We start from the raw sequence: 27925 nt of genomic DNA, 5'->3' as shown, positions 1-27925 counted from the left end.
TGTCTTTTGATTGGCTATGGTTTTATATAAATAATGTTTAAGTAGTTTATAAATATTTATAAATTATTTTTGTTACAGAGTTAAGAGAAAATGACAAATATAGAAAATGAGGACTGTATGTGGAGGATTATTATTTACTTCAGATTTTGAATCTGGCAATTTAGCAAGAGTTGAATTAGTTTCACGTAACGGAAAGAATTATGGAACCACTAATGCTGAAAATACTACAGAAGAGACTTGTAAGCTCAATAATTTGTGTCCCTTCCAATCCGTTGGTGATGCATTTTGTATCCGAGGAAATATTGCATCATCATGTACTCAAACAAAACCCGAATATGACAATGGCAGGCCTAAAAAACCTGGTCAACCAATGGAATTTAATATTTGGATCCATGGAGATTGTGCAGGAACTCCTTATGAAAATACTAATAGGTAGAAATTTAAAATTAAATATAAAAGTTTCTATATTTAATTACAAAATCTGTTTTAAATTTTTGAATTTTATGTTAACTAGAATATATTTATTTATTCTAAAATGAAGGAATGATCCAGACAAACAAATAATCAATATTTTTAAAATTGATAAAATTTTGTGTGCTATTTATACACTGAATCAATATTTTGAAAAGAAAAAAAACCAGAAATATTGATTATTTTTTTATGTCTGATAAACAAATGTATTGAGAAGAAAAATTTTAAATATATTTCGCTGTGTAGATGTAATGACAATGTCTTTATGCAGTTTTAATCCTTTTTTACTTAAAATTTGTGTTAAAATCTTGTGCTTCTCTGATTAACTTTTCCATTGACAATTTAATAGATAAGATGTTTTAAAAGAGACTGTAGTTATAAATCAGAATGACTTAAGTACTATATCATATGGACTCCGACCTTTAATTACCATCATCCACGCACGTAATGCACATGCCCATTGTAACTAGGGTAACCAGATATTGACATAGTCAAAGTAGGACATTTGAAGTTTTATAATGCTTCCCAGTAGGACATTTGACAACCCAGCTTAAAACAATAAAAATCAGTAGTAAAAAAAACACAAAACACTAAAAATTGATAAGTAAATAATTTTAGATTGATATACTACTCTTTGTTGCAATTGTACCCATTATTTAATATAAAAATATGAAAAAAAGTTTATTGTTATTATTAATGACTACCTATTGGCCCAGAAGTAGTTACCTGTGAAAGTAGGGCATTTCCGTTAGGTAGTAGGATGTAGGACAAAACGTTTAATTGTAGGAGGACATGTCCTCCCACAGTAGGACGTGTGGTCACCCTAATTGTAACGAATTTCGTCAAGCTTTTGTTGGATTTAATTTGAGTATTCACATTCTATTTTGATGTGTTCCATTGATTATTCAGTATATTTCACTTGATGAAGAACTATTTAATGGTTCAAAAACATTAGTGATAAATAATTGTATACTTGCTTACTGGAGAATTCAACTTAAAAATAAAAAAAACCATTTGAACGGGAAATTTGAAAAAGTAATTTTTCAAATTTCCCGTTTCGAATTAGAGAAATAACTGATGATGAACGCTTAATGCGTTTGAAAACGTTTTTATGTTATTAAAGAATTATGCTGGATAGTTGAATTGTTTTTTATTTTTAAATTAGTGATAAACTGTATTACTCAGAAAACACATTGGTATAGATATTCCTGACTAAGATCAAGGATTTTCTAAAATGGGGACCAAACTTTGTCTCAGAAAATTCAAACTCTTGGGAAACTTCAATCCAAGAAATAGAAAGGGGAATATCTGGGCTAGAGTCTTTAGAAAAAGAATACCTCTGATGGAAAACCGTCATAAAAGACCAGACGACTTGGAAAAAAGGATGTGATGCCAGTAAATACATCAAACTTACTAAAAGTTGGCTTAGAAAAACTGATTTAGTTACAACAAGAGCTGACAAAAGCAAAACCTTGGTAATCATGAAAAGGCAGGCATATAATAATGCATTGGAGGATTATATTAAAAAAACTGAATGCGAGAGTGTTGAAGCAAAGATTATCGACAGCATCGACAGAAGGGTTAAGAAGGTTGAAAAAGCTAAGCTCATTAATGCATTACCTTTCCTCAAAAATTGTTGTAATCCCTGGCCAAGTAAGCCAAGATTGTTTGCTTTTACCAAGACCCATAAAGAGGGTAAAGAAATGAGACTTATAGTGAAAATGTGCAGAGGACCAACGTTTATTCTTGAAAAGAAATTACATAAATTTCTCACCTCGCACCTCGAGAGTAATGTACTGTACATGTGGCACATGATCCAAGGGAGGTGGTTAAGGAAATACAAGATCTAATTTTAATGGACAATGAAATTGGAACAGTGATGGACTATGAAAGTTTATACCTGTTTATAAAAATTGAATCATGCAGGTTAGTACTTTTAGATTTCATGCATAGCAAGAGCCCAGATTTGGCATGTTTCAATAATGATTTGATAGAACTAGCTAACCTTCAGTACAGACAAAAAAAGAGGAGTCCCTATGGGAAGTCCCATGTCAGGACTGTTGTGTGAACTTGTATTGAGAAAATTGGAAAAAAGTGTTCTTTCTGTTTTCTTAAATGACATTGTGTATTTTAAAAGATACATTGACGATGTCTTTGTAGTTAGGAAGAATGACCAAAAAATCAATGATTTTATTAACAAGATCAACAACAACGATGATGGCCTCATGCTGAAGATTGAACAGAAATGTGCCTCACAGATACATTTTTTGGATAGTGACATTGAATTCATAGAAGGACATTTGGCCACTAAGGTATACGTAAAACTGACGCATAGCCCTCTGTACATTCCGTCCCACTCTAATGATCCTTACCAATACAAAATGGCTGCCTTCCATGCCCTTATCCAAAGGGCCTTTCTCTATTGAAGTAGTGTTGGTGGATAGGCAAAAAGAGATTAATAGAATATTACATATTGCCAGATCTCTAGGGTACAGAGCAGATATGATAACAACATTGATCAGAAATTACGAAATAAACAAAACTAAGGCTCAAAGCGGAGATTTCGACAAAATCACAAAGTTCACTTATGATGGAAAGAAAAAAGCCATCATGAAGGAAATTTCAGCCCACAAAAAGTCCAAGTTAGTTTTCGAGAGAACTCCTAACTTGTACAAATTATTAAGGAACGACAAAGACAGCAAGGATAAAGAAAACCTTTGTTCTAAAACTTTTACCTTTGTTCTAAAACTTCCTTACCTTTCATAATAAATGTTGTGGAAGATATAATATGTTAATGTATTATAAATTAGCATAGGGGTTTTTATGCAAGGTATATTACACGTCATTAATAGATATAGGTCAATTTTTTAATGAAAATGGAAAGGGAAGATTAGTATTCAAAAAAATTTGGCAAGAACTTTGCCATATTTTGAATGTTGGGTAGCATGTGCTCATTTGTTTACATTTTTACAATACAGTCTCATGTTAAGTCAATTTCCCATTGACTTAACATGAGGATGACCTTTGACCCTCAAAATTTGGTCTCCCTGATGACATGCCATTTTTTTAATTCTATCAATTTACAGAATTTTGTCAAATTGGTCACATCATATTTTGCAAAACTTGTTTCAGTGATTTGTCAGTTTGAGTTGCTACCAAGGAAGCTTGCTTACTTCACATGTTTCACTTCAAAAAGTTTTTGACAGAAATTATTTTATTTAATATGTCTTCAGAGTGTTCTTTGTGAGAAATTTTTGCATGCTGTAGTAATTTACATATATCCTCATGATAAGATCTTTTTGGAATGCTGCTTAGTTCCAATTGCACAGTCTCCCAGATTTCTAAAATTGACTAAAATTGTCTTTCATTTAAAGCAAAAATTTAATTTAGGAAACAGAAGCTCCAACAGTTTAGTGAGCTCCAACTGACCACTTCCTGATCCTCAAATTAAAATATACTTTGAAAGAGAGAGAACTTCAGTCAATTTTTGAAATTTGAGAAGCTGTGTGGAGGAAACTAAATAACATTCTAAAAAGATCCTTTAATGAGGCCATACATAAATTACTAGAGCAAGCAGAAATGTGTATTATAGAGGAATGTATTTTGGAAACTGAATCTAAATTGACTGATTTTGTAAATTCAGACTCAGAACTTAGTAGACACACCTTGTAAGTGTGTAATTTTCTGATATTTATCAGATTCATTGGATAAAATACTAAATTTGTACAATATTTGTTGCAATCAAGCCCAAAAGTATAATGTCATTCAGTGACTTGCCTAAGATTTCTTACAAAAAGTAGTCATAGTATTAGATATGAAAAATGGAAACTTCAGGAGGATCCCTCAAATAAATATTGTTTTGTTGAGAAAGAAACCCTGATGCTGGTATGTGTTGAATGGGATCATCCAAAACTCCTCTGGGTTACATCAAAATGAAGGTGAATATTTGTCCAACAAACAGAGAGAGCAATTTGATGCATTAATACCACAATATGAAAAGGTTTTTCAAGAAGGAAAGGAAGCAGCACCATATGTTGAACATCATATTAATACGGGTAATTCAGCTCCAGTCACTGTTCCACTTATCGTTTATCTTCAGCAAGGAAAGAAATACAGTAGAGCGTCGATTTTCCGAATCAATTGGGGACTGGGGTTGTTCGGATAACCGATTTTTCAGATAACCGATTTATGTACGAAAAAATAGTTTAACGTATCCGATGTTGAAATTTTTCTCCGTTGCGTGTCGCTTTGCGTTGAATTTTCGTCGATGTTAAGCCTAACAAAGACTATTGTATCATTAAAAATTATTTTTTTATTTTGTACAAACAAAATAAATATATTGAAAAATATAAAAACAATAAAAAAAATATACTTCAGATGTTAATTTACTATCAAAAACGTAAAATATTTGAGTAGCCCAAGACATAGCCAAAGATTGAAGCGCCACAGCACTGGCGAAAATTTAAATTTGCCGACTGGAATTCTTTCGGATGATTGACTTTCAGAAAATCGACGCTCTACTGTAGTTAAAAAGAAAGTTGAAAAATTATTGAAGAAAGGGTTTATAGAAGAGTGTGAATCTCCCTAACAGCTCCAGTTGTACTAGTTACAAAATCTAATGGGGATGTACAGTACTGTACATCTTTGTATCAATTTTTGTAAACTCAGTGCTGTCACAGTGCCAGATAGTTATCCATTACCAAGAATAGCTGATCTGTTGAGTGACGGCACACCTGTGGCTCACATGTCAACTCTGGTCCTGAATTCTGGCTACCATCAAGTTAGTGTGCACCTCCTCTGAAACAGATAAGACAGCTTTTGTGTGCCACCTTGGAACATTCTGGTACCTTAATATGCCATTTGGATTGTGAAATGCCCCCTCAACCTATCAGCATAAATGATAAATTTTGCCATGGTCTGCCAAATGTAAAAACATTAGTGTACTTGGATGATATCATCGTATTGTCATCTACATTCGAACAGCATCTCATTGATTTGAAAGTCTTTGAGAGATTATTAAAATTTAATCTGCATGCCAATCGTGTTAAATGTAACTTTGCCACCCCACATGCAAAATACCTTGGTTATTGGATCACAAATAAAGAAATTGAAGTGAAGTAGATCCTGGTAAGGTTAGCTCCATTTTGAATATTTCCCCAACAAAAATTGTTAAGCAGTTGCAATCATTTCTACAAACATGTTATTGCAGATTTGTTCTTCATTTTGCAGGCATTTCAAGACTGTTAAGTAATCTAACTAAGAAGAATGCTCACTGAAGTGGGGTGCAGAAGAGGAAGCTGCTTTTAATAAACTCAAACAGTGCTTAGTAACACCCCCTATATTAAAACAATCTGATGGGATCCTTCCTTTTGTCATTCATACAGATGCTAGTAGTTATTCCCTTGGAGCAGCATTTCTTTAGGGACATGGTGCAAAAGAGCATCTCGTTGAATATTCAACTAGATTACTGTCTTCAGCAGACTGCAATTACTCCACAACATAATGAGAAGCCCTTGCAGTTATTTGGGTATTAAGTAAGTTCCATGGTTATATTGAGGGCAGCAGAACAATTATCGCTTCTGATCATCAACCCCATGGTTAATGAGCCTCACATCACTGTCCAGAAGACTTGCTAGATGGTCATTTCAACTTCAGTCTTTTAACATCAAGATTACAGTATATTCCAGGAAAGTCTAATGTTGTAGCTGATGTGTTATCTCGTCCAGTCTGTCATGAAGGTACTAAGGATTCATGTGAACTATGTGCAGTTTTTGTTGACTTTCCAATGCTTATAGTAAGGAAAATATATAACGAACAATTAAAAAATCAGGATCTCCAGAAAATAATACAGTCCTTTGAAGATCCAAATAAAGATGAAGTTGATTTTTCAAGATGTACAGAGCAAGGTTTCCTTATGAATAAAAGAGTATTATATATATACTCTCCTGATTCAGAATTTGAGGAAGCCCAGTTGGTTGTTCCCATGCACATACCTGAGAGGGAATACCATGACTCTTCCATAGCTGAACATTTTGGAGCTGAAAGTACATATCAGCTAATTGTGAAACATTATTACTGGAAAGGGGTGTGTAAGCAGATTACTAAGTATGTAAAAAACTGTTCTGAGTGTAATAGACAAATAGTGCAAATCATCAAATGAAAAACCAGCAGGCTTATTGCAAACACCAATCTACTCTCAGCATTTCAAAACACTCTCAATTGACCTTTTTGGTCCCTTGCCAGTAAGTAAGACTGGGAAGAAATGGATATTCATTTTCGAAGACTGTACAACCAACTGTATTGAATTGTTTTCCCTAGTTAAAGCAAATTCAAACTTTACTAAATGAAATATTTCTGCACTATGGTTTACCTTGACAAATAATCAGCAATAATGGTCTGCAGTTTGTTAGTGGTGTGATGTAGCAACTATGTTATCTGCTAAAAATAAAGCAAAGCTTACTACCTGTTTATCATCCACAGGCCAATCCAGTGGAAAGAAAGAATTGTGACCTAAAGCCATATCTTGCTAACCTGGTTCTTGGGATGAGCATTTACCAACAATTTGTTTTGCTATGAATATAGCTAAATGTGAAACCTCTGGTTAAACTGCTGCTTTTTACAATTTGGTTGAGAAATGCATACCATCAATGATGTGGCATATGATCTTCGATCAATAGCTTATAATGATAATTTTAAACTGGAAATTACACCATATTTTAAAAGATTCTGGGTTGCATTAGAAGAAATTAGAGAGCAAATGGAAATTAAGCAAGACTAATGGAAGGTGTATGCTAAGACTTCAGAAACAAGCCCCTTATTTCCAGCTTGGAGACCAAATATTAGTTAGCTTCACATCCTGTAAGCAATGCAATCAACAAATGTGTTCTAAATTTATGCCTTACTATGATGGACCCTATATTATTCTATCACAAAGATTAGCAATGTCGTATGAAGTTTCCAGTCTGGAAAAGATTACCATCTTTGTGGGTGTGTATTACCCCTCAGCCTTGAAGGAGTATCATGGTTGAGTAAAACTTCAGTTGTGCCATTAAGAAAATGGGGAAGACCAAGGATGGCTGCTGGTTCCATATCAGGGACAATTTTGGAATCAGAGTGGGAGATTGTAACGGATCTCTTGGGATTTTTTGTGTGGTATGATGCTAATATGGTAGACACGATAGTCAAAGTGGAATGTTAGACCTGTTAGGGAGAGAGATTGGTAACATATTTAAAATTGTTTTGAATGTGTTGTAAGTTTCAAGTGTTGTTATAGTTGGAATTTTTTCTTTTATATGTCAAAACTTGTATATTTTTGTAAATGATTTTCAACATGTTTCATTTTTTTTTTAATGTGTTATCTTAGGACTTGGTTTCACTTTGGGATTCAAGGAGGTTACCCAGAAACTTTGGTTAAAATAAATATTGTAAATATGAATCGTCAAATTAAATTATTTGGTTATGGTATGACACCAGTTTATAGAATTGTACCCGGTAAAGAGAAATGGAATCGTATTCCCAGGAAACCAATAATTCAGGTACATTTTTTTATTTATATTTATAGTTTTCAGTTCTGTTTAAAATATGTTATTTTTTAGTATATTTTTATTATATACAAGGTATGTCTGAAAAGTAAGTGTACTGATTTAAAAAACAAATTTATTAGAGTTATTTGAAATTACAAATTATCCTCTTCAAAGTATGACCCCTGGAAGACAAACAGTGGTACCTGCATTTTTTCTCAAAATACATCCTAATTTTCTACTTTTCCTTCTTAATATTCATTCTGATATAAATATAATTACTTTTTCAAGCTGTTTTTATACTCTATTATAAGAGAAGAAAATTTTTTATGTATTTACAATACACAATTCTGTTATTTTTTTTATTAAAAAATTATAATCCATAGAAATTTATTCAAGAATTACTTGACAAAATTTTTGCTGATTATACCTAAAAACCACTTTAAAAAAGGAAATTGTTTATTCAAATTTCTTATTTACATTTTTATTTGAATCACACACTTTTGGATATCCCTATGTGGACATCCAAAAGTGTGGATAAGTCTTTTTGAAACCAAAGATGAAAGATCATCATTTTGATGGTATTTTCAATTTCAATTTGGGAATGAGTAAAAGTTATATGGAGTCAAATCTAGGTAATAAAGAGATTGTGGAAGTTCTGGAATTCTTTTGGGCAAAAACTATCAAACTGACAGTGGAATGTGAGCAGGCACATTGCCATGTTCCACAACCACTCATCTGCAATATCCTTTTGAACCACTGTACCTGTTTCAAAAGTCATTGCCAGACATCCTGATAAAAAACTTTATTTATCATCTCATCTGTTCTGGAGGTAAAAATTCTTTACAGAAACTTTCTTAAATGTCAAAAACAATTATCATTGTTTTGACTTTTGATTCGTTCGTTATTGTTTTCTTTAAACAAGGAGATTGTGTGATATGCCATTTCTCACTTTGTCGTTCGATCTGAGGATTATACTCAGGCACTCATGTTATGTCTTGTCACTGTCTTGACTTTCTTTACGAAATTTATTAGTTTCAAGCCCTTCCAGCAAATCTTGGCAAACTGACTCTGCTTCTTTTCTTCAGATACATTCCTTTGCATAATTTTCACATAAATTGTTTGCATTTGCAAAATTTTTGTTAAAATTCTAGGAACTGTATTTTTATCCAAGCTCATCTGTTCTGCTGTCATCCTGATGAGCATTCAACAGTTTTTGCCATTTCAGCAGTGTCTACATTTGCATTATTCATTGACATTGTTGGCTTTCCAGAATGAGGTTTCTCTTCAGCAGTTTTCCAATCTTTTCGAATTCTTTGTGCTGTATGGAAATCATGTTTTTCGATAGAGTTGCATCTTCATATGCTTCAGTCAAACTTTTAAATGTCTTGGTAAAAGATTTATTGAGTGTAATAAGGTACAAAATTTTTTGGCATGCCTTTGATGTTTCTCTTCATTGAAAATGTTATGAGATTCCTCACTCAATCACGTATAAACAATAATAGCTTCACATTGACTCAACCAATTATGTCATGACATACTTTTCCAGTTACATAACACCATCTATACAGGGATATGCAGCAACATCGTGCTGCAGTGTACAAAGTTGATCATAGAAAGTTTTGTACACTTTGGGACATATTTCGTATAAAATTACTTTATTTTTCCTACTGAATTAACTTGTCCAGTTATAAAAGCTGAAATTTAGTCTGTTTCAAAATTATAAACACACCAAATTTTTTCAATAACAAAAACATTAACAATAGTAATGTATTTATTACATTAGTATGTTGTTTACAACATCAACTTAAACATTTTCTGAAAGTTTTAGAGCTATCTGACAATTATAAAAAAATTATCACAGATATTCAATTTTTGATTGTTTCAAAAGTATAAACACAGGTGCATAAAATTAGTATGATAATATTGTTTTTATTAATTATTGGTTTAATTAGTTGTTACCAGAGGGTAGTATCATTCATTATTACAAATGTGGTGCCAATTTTAAACAGTTATTTGTGACTTAAAACAATGCCTCATGGAAAAACACTAATAGAGTTAAAAATATGTAAAATTTACCAACTAAAAGAAGCAGGACAATCTCTAAGACAAATTTCAGCAGCTTTAAATCAATCTACATGAGCTATGAGAAATGCATTAACTCGGATGAAAATTATGGCAGATATAAGCTATGTGGAAAGTCTAAACTCGTTTCACGTAGAAATGAAAGAAAGGTTTTTTGACTACTGACAGTCAACGAGTTCTCTGTCAGAGAATCAGCATCAACATTGCCAATTGCAGTTTCATCAGCAACTGTATGGAGATGTATGCATAATCATAAAAATGCCAAATTTACAAAAATGGCTGCCAAATTGAAATTAACACAATTGCTCAAAACAGCTAGATTAAAGTGGGCCAAAGACAAGATGACATGGAAAGAGGAATGGAAACAAATAGTCTTTTCAGATGAAAAGAAATGGAATTTGGATGGACCTGAAAGTTATAGTCACTACTGGTGTGATTTGAGGTAGAATGAAGTCAGAATGAGGAGACCAAGGTGGAGGCTCTTTGATGGTGGGGGCAGGATTTGGATGGGGGTAAAACAGACATATAGATGGTAGAATGAAACTATCAAGAACAGTTGTATCAAAATTTAATAACTTTTGGATCACTTATTGGGTGAGAAAACTGGCAATTCCAGCAGGACAATGCTGCCATTTATGCATCAAAGTCAATGAAAAATTGGTTTGCTGAAAAAAAATTAATGTAATTGATTGGCCATCATGGAGCTCTGATATGAACCCATTAGAGAATATTTGGAGCATTATGAGTCATCTTGTTTATAGCCAAAACAGACAATACAATACTGTAAATGCACTGAAATTAGTTATCATGGATTGTTGGAAAAATATTAGACAAGAACAACTTCAAAAACTAATAAAATTATGCCTGACAGAGTATTTGAATTAATTAAATCAAATGGTGGGCCTACAAAATATTGAAACATCACAAATCATTTTTTATGCACCTGTGTTTATACTTTTGAAACAGACTGTATATCTTGCTCAAAAACATAAATATTTTATTACAAAGACTGGTGCACATTGGCTGCTATAATATATATATATATAGCACTATAATGTTACAAAAGTTCTGCACACTACTTACAGTGCATTATCAGCTATATGCAGTGTGCAAGGCTTCATTTTTTCAATGCTGCATTGAGTTTGCTATTGTCAGAAAATGAAGCAAATAAACAAATCTAACGACGCACAGAAATACACGGTTATACATAACATGAATACAAGCTGAAGGAGAGGGGAGACACCGTGCCACACAGGGACGCAGCAGACCAAACAAGACAGTGACCTTTGACCAAAAGTATGTGAAACTTGCCAACATAGCGCTGTTTAATACAAAATATGTCTTGGTGACTTTAGCACACAGGGATTACATTTTTACTTTCTTTAACAGCTATATAGTATAGTATTATATTATAGTGGCTGTTGTGCACCAGTATTAATTTTATCAATAACTAAATTCATTATTTGTGAAAAGTAACATCTTAAGCTTAAGTAAATAAAGAATTATTAATTTTAAATGATATTTATATAAAAAGTATCTTATGGTTATATGCTAAAAATTAGAAATTTATATTTATTCTAATAAGTATTTGATATCAATATTATTTATTAAATACATTTTTTGTATGTTGTTATTCTAGGGAGTTGAAGACAATAATTTTATTTTAACATTTTGTCATAAACTACCGACAGACTCAAATGCAACAATATATTTTGCCTTTACATTTCCATTTACTTACTCAGAATGTCAAGATATGTTAAATACAATAGATAAGAATTATTTATCTGGTGCCTATAAAACTGAAAAGTAAGTACTGTTCTATCAATATTAGGAATTTGTAATTAAATTAAGTTGGATATATATTTTAATGTTAAATTAAATTTTTTTTTTAATGTAATATTTTATATGTAATATATATGTAACAGAAAAATCTATAATTTAACTTTTTTAATTTGAAAACTTTTGCATAGGATCTGTAATGGATCCAGGAGAATGATAAATGACTTCAAAATAATTAATTGAAAAAAATAAATCAGGAAATATAAGTTTAACATTATTACAAAATTAAATATCATCAAACTGAAAAATAAATAAAAAATAATAAAATAGAATCTACTTATTGTAATTGTGGATATTATTAGCAGTTGTTTAATGTTGTCACAGTTAGTAAGTTCCAAAACATGTAAGTTAATTATATCATCATTAAGAACATTAATAATAAAATAAAACCAAAATTTTCACTGAATATAGGTTTATTTATTTATTCTGCTTAATGTTATCAGTACAGATGATTTCAAAGTGATTACAATAAGTGGAGTTTACTGTATATTGAAATAAAATAAGCTTAACATTATCTATTAAAATTTACAAAATAAATCATTTCATAGTTCAAAATGTCACTGACTTGTTAGTAAATATAAAAATAGCAACATTACACTTAGTATATTATGATAACTGCTTTTTTGGTGTTATTGATATTTTTTAAAGAAAAAAGAATACAGTATTAAAGTTAAGCACTATTATTGTTATATACAATAATATTTTCAAGTTAATAGATTTATATAAAATTAGAATTTGTTAAAAAAAATTAAATATCTGAATTAAAATATAAATTTTTTTCTGCAGTATAACAGTTTTAAATATAACAATCTTACTTCACTACCTAATGTTTGCTGAGGAAAATTGTTCATTAAACAAATAGATTTAAATACAGTGGAACCTCACTTAATGAGCATAATTTGTTCCAAAATCTTGGTCATAATGCAAAACACTCGTTAAGTGAAACAATTTTTCCCATATAAATTAATGTAAAATATGATAATGTATTCCATGCTGAAAAAATACTCAAATATTTTATGTATAACTATTATGCTTCCATCTCGTATTAAATTTATAATATGAGATGAAAGCATAACGCTTTCATCTCATATTATAAATTTAATACGAGATGTAAGCGTAACTGCCTACCTCTAGTCAAATGAATCAATTTCTAATATTTAATTATAGCCCAAGAAATTGGCATATTGTTTGGTGTGTTTATTATATAACGGGCTATGGCTGTTGATGTTTATATGTAATATGTCTGAACACAAGTTTGGAAAAATGTGTGATCACAAGCAATACTAAGATGCTAGCAGAATGAGTGCTAAACACAGACTGATGGAGCATGTGCACAATCTGGGACTTCCCTCTCCTTGTCACTTGTTATGCGAAACATCACTCATAAAGCGAGCCATTTTTTTACAATTTGTTTTGCATGTTATGCAAATTACTCATTATGCAAGGTGCTCATTAAGTGAGGTTCCACTGTACATAACAAAACAGGATTAGAAAAAAATTATCTTTATATCCAAAAATTTTTGTGCTGCTTATCTAGCTAACTCTATCCGGGGAAAAATTTTGAATTCAAGTAATGCAACTTCCAGTCCAAACCGAAGTTCATATACAGTTATTCTAGGCCTACTGCCCCTAAGCTTTTTACATCTGGTCTCGATTTTTGTCTATCTAATTTCTTTCTAAAGATTAACCACTCATCAGTGAGGGATGGATATATCCATCCAGGGCAATCATTTGGCAGTGGTAAGGGACGGATATATCCATTAAATTCTTTTGGGGTATCACCAAAAACTACCACGAAAAAAAATTCACATAAAAATTGAATTATGTAACAATAAAAAAGACTTTTCTTTACTAAACATAACTGTTTACAAAATTTTTTTCTGAAACGGTAATGAGAAAAAACGCATGGAAAAATACTTTAAAAATTTCCCATATTTATTCTCCACTACTTTGTGGTAGCATCATACCTGACTATCCCACTGCTGAAAGGTTAAGGAATACAGACAGTTGGAATTTACAGGTTTACAATTTTTTAAAATTGTAGCCCAATAATTTTTCTATAAATGCTATATTTACAAAAACATACTTTCCACATAGTTTATATAATCTTTTGCAAAAATATAAACACTTTACTGTCACATAAATGCAATTATTCTTGCATTTTTACAAGATGTTTTTTATTTAACCTGAATCAGACCTTGAGTAAGGTCAGAAACATTCATTGGACGATTTATTAAACGTTTTTGTTACCGGACATAAAGGTTCATCAAGGGTGGTCATTAGCACTGGTAATTAATTGGAAGTTATCTTGATTTCATACAAAATCTTTCAGATGTTAAGGTTAGCAACTTTTATCACATGGGGTCATCACAACCTATCCAACACAGATCACTTCTCAAATATTAATAGCAGTATTAATTAGTTGTTGTTGACCAACCTCTCTTCTGGGAGGAGGTCAACAACTACTTTTGGTCAAATTTACTTCAACCCACTTCCGCAACAGTCCCTTCTTTCTATTGGACCAGTGGTATGGTGACATTCGAATAGGAAAATTACATAATACAAGGTTACTAGCAAGCACAAAATATGTTTTAAGAGGTTTACAAGGATGCCAAGTTTAAATATTTGGTCTGTTTTTTACAAAATTTGATTGGTTGGCAGATTACCATTTGATATTAAGCTGTAAATGGTACATTTTCTTAGAGTTAACATTAAGGAAAAATATATGTTAAAAAATTTAAGATATCACATTTTCAATTGGTATCTACTTGATCAATGAAATTGTGCCATTTGTACCATTCGAGTATTGCGATATATATGATAGTGGTAAGTTAAAATAACCAAACTCTTTATATGGTTTTTGTTTTAATGTTTGTTATATTATAGTATTTGATTTATATAACTACAAAGGTTATCTTACATAAGGGTTTATCACACCAAGTACCCAATCTAACACATTAAAAATTATTTTTATACTGTGTTAGACTTGGTAAATATAAATCATATATGATAATATAATATAATAGAAGGATTAGAAATACGAAATAGTCTTTGCTGTTGTTATTTTTTGCCCAAGCAACACTGGGCTCATCTGCTAGTTTTATATAAAATAGGTAATACTGTTTATCAGTATAATTAATATTTGAGTAATTTAAAATTACAAGAAGATATGATAATCATTTATTATTCACAAGCCTTTTCAGCATACTTTGAGTATTATTAGCATGTTGAAAAGTTCTAGCAGAAATGCATAATTGCAGAAAAACATACTTTGAAAGGGGTCAGATGTAAATACATTAGCATAATATTAGCATAATAAGAATTATATTAAAAGTTTGATTTATTTTTAACACTATTACATGGGTAGAAATGTAACAATATATAATGAGATAGAAAGTATTTGCATTGATTGATAGTTATACAAGTATTACAATGTACAGTACTGTACTTATCACTCAGACTATGTTTTATATTAGATACCATAATAAATTAATTATCTTAAATTAGTTATCTTATGAATTTTGCTTTACAGTTCTGAAGATGACATTTATTATTACCGTGAATTAGTATGTAATTCACTTGATGGCCACAGAATTGATTTACTCACTATTACTTCTCAGCATGGAAAAACTGATGAATTGGAAAGCACTTTACCTCATTTATTTCTTGATTCATCACAGCCAAGATGTCATAAATTTGTGGGAAAACGAGTAAGTTTTAATGAAGTAATTATTATTAAGTTTTCTTTAATAAAAAGTTAAAAGATGACATTTGTGCAAGCAGGCTATCTGCTTGTTACATACATATGGACTATTATGAGGGAAAACAGTAGTATTTGAGTGTAGGTATCATCAATTATATTTTTGACGACCAGATGGATGAGTGGTTAAAGTGGCAGTTTACCACTCTGGGGCCAGGATTGAATCTGATGGATCAAAAACCCTGGAATTTTTCTGGGGGTGATCTGTCCAGATATATCAGGCCCTGTTCCTCATCATTTGGCCACCCTATTGCAGGCCTAGTTGAACCCATAATGGGTTTTCTAAAAAGTAGATGGAGAGTTGGCTGAAAAATACATGACTCTTGATTCCTGAGTTGGTATTTTTTTAAATAGACTCTGACTCTCGATTTCCATAAAATATTCAACATTTTGACTTCTAACTCCATCCCTGATAAAAAGGCCATCTTAAGTGCTTTTAGGGCAGAAAGTAATGCTTGTTGGTTTAACCTCATCTTGCTTTATAACATCCTTCCATGCTTCATATATTTTAATCGTAATGATACAGCATGGAAGTATCTGCAACATGGAAGTATGTTATAAAGCAAGATAAGGTTAAAATCACACATAAATTACTATTGTATATATTCAACAGTTCTATGGTATATTATTATCATTGTTTATATTTTATAGTTTCTTTAGTATTTTTGTACTTTATGTTATTTTTAGTTATTTATTGTCAATTCATATTTAGAACACTTCTAAGAACTTCTAAAATTTAAATTTAAAACAATACTACTTCATGAATGTTTGATTCTGAAAATGGCTACTCAGATAGCAAAAACATTTGATGAATAAAAAATTGTTGCTGGAATAGACTAGAACTCTACATTTATACATTATATTAATGAGCTTCTTAAATTGAAGTAAAGTCTAATTAACATTATATGGTAAATGATGCTCTTTATTAAAATAATGTTTATATATCTTTTACCTTTTTTTAATGTAGATGTGAAAAACTTATCTTTTATCCATATTAAAGAAATTAATTATTGCTTAACTTTATCCTTTTGTTATAGTATGTGTTGGTTGTTGTAATGAAAGTAATGCTTGTTGGATTGTAACTACATGAGACATAAGCCACTACATATATCTGTAGAGTAACTTTTCATCTCCAATAAGATGCTATTTAAAATAATTTTCATTAGTGATGCATTTGTGTCACCTTAGAACCCTCTTGTTAAAACTACTTTGGAAAAATATCTTTGGGGCACTCCTTACCTAACACCTAATAGTGATCGATGCAAGGTAAGGAGTGTCCAAAAGATTTTGTGCTTCATCTGTATCATCAAAGCACTGTCCCTGAAGGTTTTTCTTTACTTAACAAAACAAGTGGAAGTTGGAAGGTGTAAGATTGGGGTTGTAAGGGGGATATGGTACCCTCATAGTATGCAGTTATAAATTATTGTGATATAACTGGATTGCTGTTTCTTTATCTTTTCTTTCAGATGGGTTTTTGAATTTTTCAGAGTAATGCAATATAGTGGTTGCTGTTTATTATCCTATATTCAAGGAAATCAAAAATTACCCGTTTGTCATTCCAAAAGACATTCACCATAGTCTTGGGTCCTGAGCACTGACTTTAGAATATTTCTGATTTAGGGAAGTGTAGTGCCATTTATTGATTTTAGTCTCTGGCTCATAATGGCATGTTCAGGTTGCATCATTTTTCCACAAGAAAATTTTTTTCTTGTGGGTTTTAACTGCTGCCAACAGTTCTAAACACACAGTCTCTTCTCGTTAAATCAGCTGTAATTGATGAGGAATTGACATGGCAAACACTTTCTAGTCCAGTACTGTAACCATAGCCAAGTTACTCATCAGTTTCTTGGACAGTGACATTCCAGTCCAAGTGTATGAATCATGATACTCACTCTGATTTGGTTTTCATCAGTGATTTCTTTTGATGATCTTCCACTAAGCAGTTTGTCTTTAATATTGGTTTTGCCTTTTTTAAACCGTTTTACACATTTTCACACATTATTCACATCAACTATTGTCTCACCATGCACATTTCTGAGTATTTTGTGGCTGTCAGCAGTAGAAACACCTTCTTTGGTCAGAAATTCAATGACTGATTTTTGCTGCTCCTTCATTTCCATGGGTTGGCAATACTTAGAATTAAAGAAATTCTGTCAGTCATGCAGAAAGAATTAATCTGTCTGGTAGTATAAAGGCATCATATTTAGGTTAATAGTTTTAGAGAAAATGTCAAACAGGCATTATTTTCAGAACAACCCTTGAATAATATATTTTTTAAATTAAAAGCTTGATATGTTCAATATAATATAATTGTAATTATATTTCAGGTAATATTTATTAGTAGCCGTGTTCATCCTGGAGAAACTCCATCTAGTTTTGTGTTCAATGGTATATTGCAATTCCTTCTGTCTCCGTCGGACATAAGAGCAATTACATTACGTCGTTTATTTGTTTTTAAACTTATTCCCATGCTTAATCCGGATGGTGTTGTACGAGGACATTATAGGACAGATTCACGTGGTGTGAATTTGAATCGTGTTTATTTGGGAGCAAACATTTTATTGCATCCTAGTATATATGCTTCTCGTGCTTTGTTCCTATATTACCATAAATTATATGCTGTTGATGGAAGTGAAGGCAGCAGTAGTTTAAGCTCTCCTAATTCGGACAGTAGTAATTCTGATCCAGGAATTAAAAACAACCTTAAAAAACCACTACAAATGACTGAAAAATTACGACAGTTAGGAAGAAAGTTTAAAATTTGTGATAATTCAAAAAGAGAATTTACTGGTAAAGAACACAATATTAACAATATTATTGATATTAATGATGTTATCAATATCAGAAATGCCGGTAATAAAAATACTAATGAAGAAAAGGATAGTATAATGGCAAGTGCTGAAGAACTGACTCAAAGTAAAATAAAATCAGATGATTTTAGAAATGGAAAAGTTAATGGAAAGATTAAAGGTAATATTAATATTTATCAAATATTTGAGAATGAAAGTTTTCAAATAATAATAAAAGCTTAAAATTTTATTTCAGAAAGTAACACTTGTCATGAAATTGGAAGATATACTGAGACTGGAATAGCTAAATCTGAATATTCTAATAATAATGTAAGTGTTATTACACTTTATTTATAATAACATTTTATATTCATATTATTACATAAAATACTCACGCACATGCACACACATACACATACCAGGTATTTTTCAGGTGGTAGTGTGAAAATGTACAGCGCGGACAAGAAAACACAGACACGTTTTACTAATTAAACAAGTTTAATTTCGTGCTAACATTAATATATATACATAGTAAGTTCGGATTCCCGCTGTTTACCTACAAACGTTACCAAAATCCTGAGCAATCAGATATGCCAATTGACCGGTAGTTACTTTTCAGATAACTACTTCCCGACAAATCTATTTGTGCGCGTAAACTTAAACTAACTTAAACTAAAAGATAGGAAAGGTAGAAGGGGAAGTAAGAAGAACTAAAGGGCAGAGGGTACCCAATTTTTCTGTTGGTTCTCCACCGTTCCTCGTCTCGGCTTCTTTCTGCAGCTGTTCTCCTTTTAGAACAATTCGGGTTCGTTTCGGGGTTTCCTTTTCTATAGTCAACGATCGGATTCTTCTGCCGATCCGATTCTTACGGCCGCTTCCTTCTGCAGCGCTTCCCGACTTTCCGTTTCGGAGTCTGCTGCCGCTCGTCCTTCTCTCTCAGAGTCCGGCCCAAGAATACCCAAAAACCCTTTGTTTTTCGTTTCTTCCTGCCCCGTTTTCTCCTTTTGTTCTAAGGCTACCCCGTGATGGGTTAGGGGTGAGGCGAGTTCTCGGAAGTCCGAGACAAAGGAACAAAGAAATTGGAAGGAAGGAAAATTCTAGAATTTAAATTAAACTAAAACTATACAGATTAATAATAATGATAATAAAAATAATAAACAGGTGTGTAGCCACAGTGGTTTGTCCAGATATGTCAGGCTCATCTCTTATCATCTAACCAATCCATTGTGACCCTGGTCAAACTTGTAATGGGCTTGCTAAAAAAAACCTTAGTGGAAAGAGTTAAAAAACTAAACAGTCCAACAGTGGCTCAGTGGATAAAATAGTGAACACTGGAAGTTGGTCTGGGAAGCATTCCTGGGAAACTCCCCATAAAAGATCTGGGAAGCATTCCTTCCCTAGGCAGATTGTCCATGTGTTGTGTTGCCACATGTGAACAAAACCAAATCAAACCTTAAAAAAAACTAAATAAAAAATTCTTGGCCATCCAGCAAGCTGATGAGTAAATGATTTATAAAAGTTTTATAATCTAAAATTATGCAAAAGAGTTATTCAGAAGCATCCCATGTAATGTGTTGTTAGTATTATTATATGACATAATAAAAAAACATTGTTGTTAGTGAAGAAAGACATATCATTATTAAAAATATTCATATAAAATGTAGCTAGAAACTTTTCATAATGAGACAAATTTTGAAAGTCTAATGATATATCTAGTTCTAATTGAACATCGTACAATCATCATGTATATTACATTTATATGACTAGTTAAATGACTATTTGTAGATTAGGTAAATGATTTAACTAAAAAACTATTATTAAATATTACCAAATAATTATTCATTTTATTTTATTTTTAGTTAAAATCAGCAAGTGGTAATGAATCTAATAATGATATAAGTTGTGGCACAGATACTTATAAATTTGAAATTAGTACATCAGAAGAAGAATTAACAGTTGACAAAAAAGATATACCAGTTTTACCTCCAGAAAAGAGTGGTATTGCATACTATATTGATCTCCATGGACATGCTTCTAAACGTGGTTGCTTCTTTTATGGTAATTACTTTGGAGAACTTGATAAAAAGGTTAGTTCAAGTTTAATTATTTTGGATTTAATAAGAGATGATAAAAATTTATTATCTTATTTAATTTATTTAAAATTTATTATAAATTAATCCAGTAATAAATTGTGTTATTTATTTGTATGAGAAAACAGATATCTTATGGTTGATACATTGGCAATATTTTAAACTTTCAAAATGTATTTTTACTATGAAATATTTGACTAAAAAAGTTAACATGAAGTTTTCAGCAGATTCATATAATAAAAATATTTAGTTTATTTACTCTGATGTTTACTAATTGAATTATAAATTTTTCAGACCGAATCCTGGACATTAGCTAAGTTGATGTCAATAAATTGCCCCAACTTTGATTACTCAGCTTGTAATTTTAGTTCACATAATATGTGGACGAGTGGTAGAAGAGAAGGTCAAAGCAAAAAAGGAAGTGGTAGAGTTGCTTTTTATCTTCTTACTGGAATAATACATAGGTAAGAAAAATGTTAATTAGGATTTAAGATATTCATTTTAGTAAATCTTATTTTATTTTAATAATTTGATTAAATAAGTAATTAGTAAACCATACAATAATATATAAAAACAATAATAATTTATTTAATGTTAATAAAAATATTAATGAAAACTAAAACATCTATTTGATGTTAAATAGGTGTTTTTTCTTTCATCAGTATAATTATTAATAATTTTGTGATATTTAATTCATCAAACATTACAATTTATATACATGTAATTATTTAAGTACATAAATTAAAGTATTAAATTAAACTGTTGTTATTTTTTTATTGACTACATTTTGATTGAAATTATTTGACATGAAATACTATGAAAAATTAATTTAAAAATAGTCATAAATGTCAAAATTGAATAAAATCAATTTTAATTTAATTATACTTAATAAAGTAATATAGCACCTGTTGCTTATTTATGTGAATAAATAAGCAACAGGTGCTATATTACTTTTTATTACTATATTATTGTAATCTTAGAAATGGAATTTTTATAAGTTATGAAAATATATATACAGTGGACCCCATTTATATGGCTCAAACAGGATCAGGCCCGATTTGAATGACCAAAAATCCAGAAAAATCATTAATGACATAAATAGCACAGTTCATAGACTTTTATTTTATATTTCTATAGTCTTCTCCAACATAAAAACCACTTTCTTTCCTTTAGATTTCATTTTTACAACATTTACTTTATTTCACAAATGAAGTGTGCAATGCCATAATGTTGTAAATGCCATTTTTTCTAAATATATTTTATTGAAGACTTGAATTCTAAATGCAATGTTTTCTGCTACAAAAGAATATTGTGGTGATATTGGCAGTGTAAGTGGCTGTATTTTGAAGATGAATTTATGTGAAAATATAACATTTAAAGTGCCAGAGTACAAGTCACGTGATTTTTGGCGCATAAAACGTGGCTTATATTTACATGGATTATGTTTATATTCCAGAGAATCTGTAACCCAGTGAGTTTTTTTTACCATTTTATTGTAAATTTGAAATGAATTCATTCATTAGAAAAATTTTTTTTTACTTCTGAAAAGTTTCTTTTTTGGCATTTACAACATTATGGCATTGCACACTTCAAATGTTTATTGTTTTGCTGAGTTTCACTCATCTTCAGAGACTTTAGAGTGTTGAGTGAATAATAATGTGTGAGGATACAAACATAAACTTGATAAAGTTTCTATCGGATGACAAATTTTTCTTTGTAAATAAAGACACAGTTGTTCCAAAAATTCTTTTGAAAACCATCATTTTATTACGTGTTATAGAATAAAACTTTAGATGACCAGACCTTCCTTTATAGGCTACTCAGCCGTCCAGTTTAAAACATTCCTTAAAAACACCAAAAAAAAAATTATCCAATTAAAAATATAAATTAAAAAAATTGGAATTGGTGGATCTTACGACATCTTCAGGTCCTTCCTTTATAGGCCGAGTAGCCTATAAAGGAAGGTCTGGTCATCTAAAGTTTTATTCTATAACAGTTAATAAAATGTTGGTTTTCAAAAGAATTTTTGGAACAACTGTGTCTTTATTTACAAAGAAACATAAACTTATTAATTAAAGGTTTCTGACTTATAGCAGTATTTTTAACACAGCAAATCATTTCATTCTGGGATTTATTTTCTGTTTGGGCATATTCAATTTTGTAGGATTTTACTGTACTTTTATGCAGGCAAAATTTAGGCTTTAATAAAACTATATTGATTTCGAGTTACTTATCCATATATTATTTTATTTTGATAAATACAAAAAGGTTTTAAAGTACAAAGTAAATACAAAAAATTTAAGTAAATAAAATATACAATTATCAAAACTAAAATTTATTTACAATTTAACTTCTGATTAAAATAATTGAGACATGAAATTAATAAAACTATTTTTAATAAAAAATGTAATTGAAATTGTACCTATTTTATTGTTTTATTTATATTAAAAATATATGTTAACTAATAATATTATATAATAGCAATCATTATTTTCCTTGTATTTTGTCAATAGATGATCAATTCCAATAAAAAAAGATAATTTATTTTATTTATTAAAAATTTTATTTTAAATGAACTATGTTATGAATTACAGTATATAGCAACTAATATGTAACAAACTTACAATAGATATATGGAAATTCAGATTTGTAGTTGTGATAAAGAGAAATATTTAATATACTCTTTAATGAATATACAAGGTATCCAAAAAGTTACTGTGCAGTGAGAAATTTGTAATGACATTAAAGTTATGTGTATGGCTTCGTATATGACACCTGTAAGTTGTGTATCCTGCATTTCCACTTTGTAGTAGCAGACATTACTGCTTGCTTACAGATGTTCTGGTTTTTGGACTACAGTTTTTAGAAGATTTCTTTGCAGATCACATATTTTTCTATGGAATATGATCTGCTAGGTCTCTGGATCTCACTCCCTTGGATGTTGGATCTCTGGTGGACATTTCCAGTATTTGCTGTGGGAGAAATTGCAATACTGTACATAAAACTTTACTTCAACTCTTTTCACTGCACAGTAACTTTTTGGAACCCTATATAATGTTTTGTAAATACACTCCTGCCTGAAGCAGGTTCTCAAAATTCTACATTTACTTCAGTAGCTACTCATTTTTTTTTTTATTCAATGAGTACTTGAAAATTATCTGAAAGAATAAAGATATTTGTTAATTGTGCATTCATCTGACAGGTGCAAGGCTTAATTTTATGCAAATTTCTCAGAAATGAATAACAGTTGGATAGTTCTCAACTAATGTATTGTGAAGTGCCACTAAACCTACATTGGTGGCTTTTAAGTTTATGGCCCTGTTTTTAGGTGAAATTTTAGTTGTCTGGGTTTGTACCTGCTAGATGTAGTGTGACTAAATCAGTAGGTATTTTGCGGTACACAAAATCTTTCAGTTACAATGTGTTCTTGTGATGTGCCATCTTTAATATTGTATACAAGTGTCTTTATTTGTATTTTTCTGTCAACTAGTGATAAATAAAAATGAGTAAAAAGTTTTTTGATCTCATGAAGCCAGAGAACAGTGATGAACTGAATTGGCTTGCTTTTGCTGATGAAGATGCTATTTTCATATTATAATTTTTATTTAAATACTAGATATATAGAGAAATCATCATATTTTAATAAAAGATCTTGTTTATTATTTAAAATATTGATTATGATAAGAAAATTGTATGAACACTTTCCATTTTAATATTTGTTAGAATTATTTATCATTAAATATAATAACATGAAATTTAATACTATTTTAACGTTTTATTTAGTTACACATTGGAATGTAATTATAATACTGGAAGATCAATTAATAACTTGGCTAAAATAGAAGGAAGTGATGGAATTTTAACACCTCCATTACCTGGAAAAGCCATTCCATATTATAGTCCAACCGTCTATCAACAGGTGGGATATCATTATATTATGTATTAATGGACCATTTAGGTTGAGGTGCATTTGGCCTGCTGGCTCCCACTTGCACAACAACAATATTATATATTAAGAAATTAATAATGAAATTTAATAACATTTTAGAAATATGAAATTTAATGATTAAGTAATTTAATTTATGTTAACATTTAAATTTAGCAGGTTGGAAGAGCTTTGGCAGTATCTATATTAGATGCGACTGGACACAATCCAGTTTCTCGACTTAATGGTACATCTTACAAAACAATGAATGGAATTCGAAATTGGGTGTATAATGATCTTGAATCTGATAAAGCTCAGAAAAAGCAAGCCAAAGATAATAAATCCTATAGTTGGAGTATGGGATACAATGATAGGTAAATATAAGTATGGTTTCTCAAATGCAAATTTTAGATTTTATATGCTGAGTTATATCATCATTATTTATGTTAGTAATGATAATGATTAAAATTTTACTTAGCCTTTAGTTTATGCTATTTATTTCATTGACTGGTTAAAATTGCTTTATGCCTCAATATCTTGTACAGTAGTGGCCAAAAGTTGAGCAACCCTTGATATATGTTTTAAAATGCAACCTCTGTTTTGTTTACTACCTACTACATAATTAATATCGTGGTAGTTGAAAAGAGCACAAAAAAAAAGAGTCAAAATACTCAATTAACTCAAGCTGATTTTATTTTAAAACTGATTTACAAAAGAAAAACAAAATTTTTATATTTTATCCTGTGACAAAACTAGAGCTACCAAAGGAATTACACAGATTTATCCAGTATTTTTAGGACAAAATATTAGGATTTTGTGACATAACCAGAGCTTCTGATCACTGCATCACATTTACATTCCATTGAATCAACTAAGTTGTCTGGAGGAATACAATTATCAAATGATATCAAACAATGGTAGATATGCATTTGAAGGAAAAAAAGACCTTTACTGAAATTGTTAAAATCTTTAATGTGCATAAAACTGTTGTTGCAAAAGTGGTGAAGTGTTTTGAAATATATGGGACCATTGTTTTTGCCAAAAAGTCAGGTAGACCACAAAAAACAACACCACAGTTGGATTGTTTTGATCAGGCGTACGAGTGCAGCCAACCCTTTTTTGACTGTTTCACATATTAAACCTGAAGTGGGTAACCCAGATATAATCATAAGGACTGTACGAAGACGTTTGACTAGTTTTGGATTACATGGGAGATGACCAGCAAAGAAACCACTCATCTCTGCAAAAAACAAAAAATTGAGATTAGAGTTTGCACATGAACACATCACTTGGACTGAACAAAAATGGTCCAAGGTGTTATGGAGTTATGAATCTAAACTCAATGTCTTCTCTAGTGATGATATATGATATGTCAGACAACCAGTGAACATGAGATATGACCCAAAATACATAGTTCCTATAATAAAGCATGGTTCCTATAATAAAGCTGCATAATGGTATGGGGATGTTTCTCTGCAAAGAGAATTGGTCCAATTCATAGAATTATTGGAATAATGGATCAAACCATTTATCAGGACATATTACAGAATCAAATGCTTCCTCATGCGTTCAATGCCAAGGAAATGAATCTTTCAACAGCACAATGACCCAAAACACAGCAAATTTGGTAAATCAATGGTTTTAACAGAAAAGAGTGAATCTTATGGCATGGCCAGCCCAATCACCAGACCTAAACCCCATAGAGAATCTTTGGGATGAAGTTGAGTGCTGTATATGCCAGCATGCATATTCAGATAGGGATGAATTGTGGTCTACCATTCATAAAGATGGTATGAGACTCCCAAATCACTGCTTGGTTATGTGATTCAATGGAACATAGATGTGATGCAGTGATTAGAAGCTCTGGTTATGCCACAAAATACTCATGTGAGGTTTGCCGATTGGGGAGAAAGTGTCACGACAATCAAATGGTCGGCACTGTTGCATGGGAGTGGAAAAACTTACTAAGAAAGTCAAACTACTCAGGTTAAAACAATGGGTGAATGTAAGTCTTAAGATCAAACATCTTCAATAAAAATCAAATTGTCAGTCGGTCTGGGTTCTGATCTTGTTATGTTTCGTAACGAGTGAATAACCAACCAGAAAGGGAGGCAAGTCGACATTGACCTATCGTAATGTTTGATCTGGGACCCAGAAAAAACTTATAAAAACCTTGCAAAAAAAGGATGTGACGTTCTTGGTTCTTAGTTTGGTGTACTCTGCTCCTGGATTTTTCCTGCTGTTCAACAATGGAAACTTGGTCGTTGTTCCGGAAGAAGATTTTCGCCATCCCGTCCCGGCAAGTTTTGCCAAGTGTATCCTGCTACGAGAGTCACTCCTTCAAGTTGTGCTGTGCGCCCTGGAACCTACATTTTCCTCATCATATTCACCAGAGGAAGAAAAGATCGTTGAAATAAAACAGTAGTTGTAAGCGAAATTTTTATATTTAATAAACAATTTGCAATGGAGGACCAGTCTCAGTAAGTTTTCCACTCCCACGCGACAGTGCTGACCGCTCGATTGTCATGACACTTTCTCCCCAATCGGCAAACCTCACACTAATATTTTGTCCTAAAAATACTGGAAAAATCTGCATACTTCCTTTGATAGCTCTACTTTTGTCCACAGTGTAAAATATAAAAACTTTGTTTTTTCTTTTGTAAATCAGATTTAAAGTAAAATCAGTTTGAGTTAATTGAGTATTTCACTTTTTTTGTGCTTTTTTCAACTATTACAATATTAATTATCTAGTAGGTGGTGAACAAAATAGAGGTCTCATTTCTAAAACATATGTCAAGGGTAGCTCTACTTTTGGCTATTACTGTATATTTGCAGCAATCAATGTATTGAAATGTTTGGATGTTACGCCATTTTAGTTTAACTAAAATGTTACATTATACCTGTAATGTTCTCTAATTTTCTAATTTACATTTTTTGTGTGTAAATGGTTGTCAGTTTTTTTGTCATATTCAGTTTCTATCTGCAGTGAAACTAGCTATATTTAGTAGTTTAGAACAGGGGCCACCAAACTACAGCCCGCAGGCCAATTCATCTGGCCCTCTGCTGTACTGTGCCACAAATGAGCTAATTATAAAATATAATTATTTATATGGAAATATCATAGATTGTAGATGAACTTACTATGTAGAAAAAATTAAAATAAGTGTAAGTAAAAATGCCAAAATTGGTCTTAATTTGATTTTTGCATTGACAATAATATAATTTTTAGGAAAATCAGTGAAATGAAAAATTTGGTGACTTTTTTGTGACTTTGGATATCAGAGCACTTTTTGCATTCAATGAAGTTTCTAAGAAAAGTGATTATGAGCTTGCTGCAGCAATCATGTTTGTGTATTGGTAAAATAAATATGTTGTTTTTTTTATTTTTTGTGTATTCAGTATACTATATTGAACAAAATGGTTATGCAGCTTGCACTCATCATTCT

At 31.0% G+C, this 27925-nt stretch overlaps 1 protein-coding gene across 2 annotated transcripts; it reads left to right on the top strand.

Annotated features, from left to right (window-relative positions):
* On the top strand, positions 1-27841 carry LOC111641950 (cytosolic carboxypeptidase-like protein 5). Of its 2 annotated transcripts, none has more exons than XM_023388211.1 (11): positions 1-432; positions 7835-8006; positions 11716-11882; positions 15448-15625; positions 18003-18645; positions 18721-18794; positions 20324-20551; positions 20849-21018; positions 24338-24473; positions 24660-24853; positions 27709-27841. In XM_023388211.1, exons 1-11 carry the CDS (start codon positions 107-109, stop codon positions 27746-27748), a joined length of 2328 nt encoding a protein of 775 aa, XP_023243979.1. In that variant the 5' UTR covers positions 1-106; the 3' UTR covers positions 27749-27841. The 2 variants fall into 2 exon arrangements, with proteins under 2 accessions (XP_023243979.1, XP_023243972.1); XM_023388204.1 differs by having other exon boundaries at positions 3-432; positions 24657-24853.
* Positions 27842-27925: the final 84 nt, after the last annotated feature.

The sequence above is a fragment of the Centruroides sculpturatus genome, unplaced genomic scaffold, assembly GCF_000671375.1.
Source record: "Centruroides sculpturatus isolate CEXI.00-Female unplaced genomic scaffold, Cexi_2.0 scaffold130, whole genome shotgun sequence".
NCBI lineage: Eukaryota > Metazoa > Arthropoda > Arachnida > Scorpiones > Buthidae > Centruroides > Centruroides sculpturatus.
Note: the sequence above shows the minus strand (reverse complement) of the source record. Positions and strands in the feature narration are given on the sequence as shown.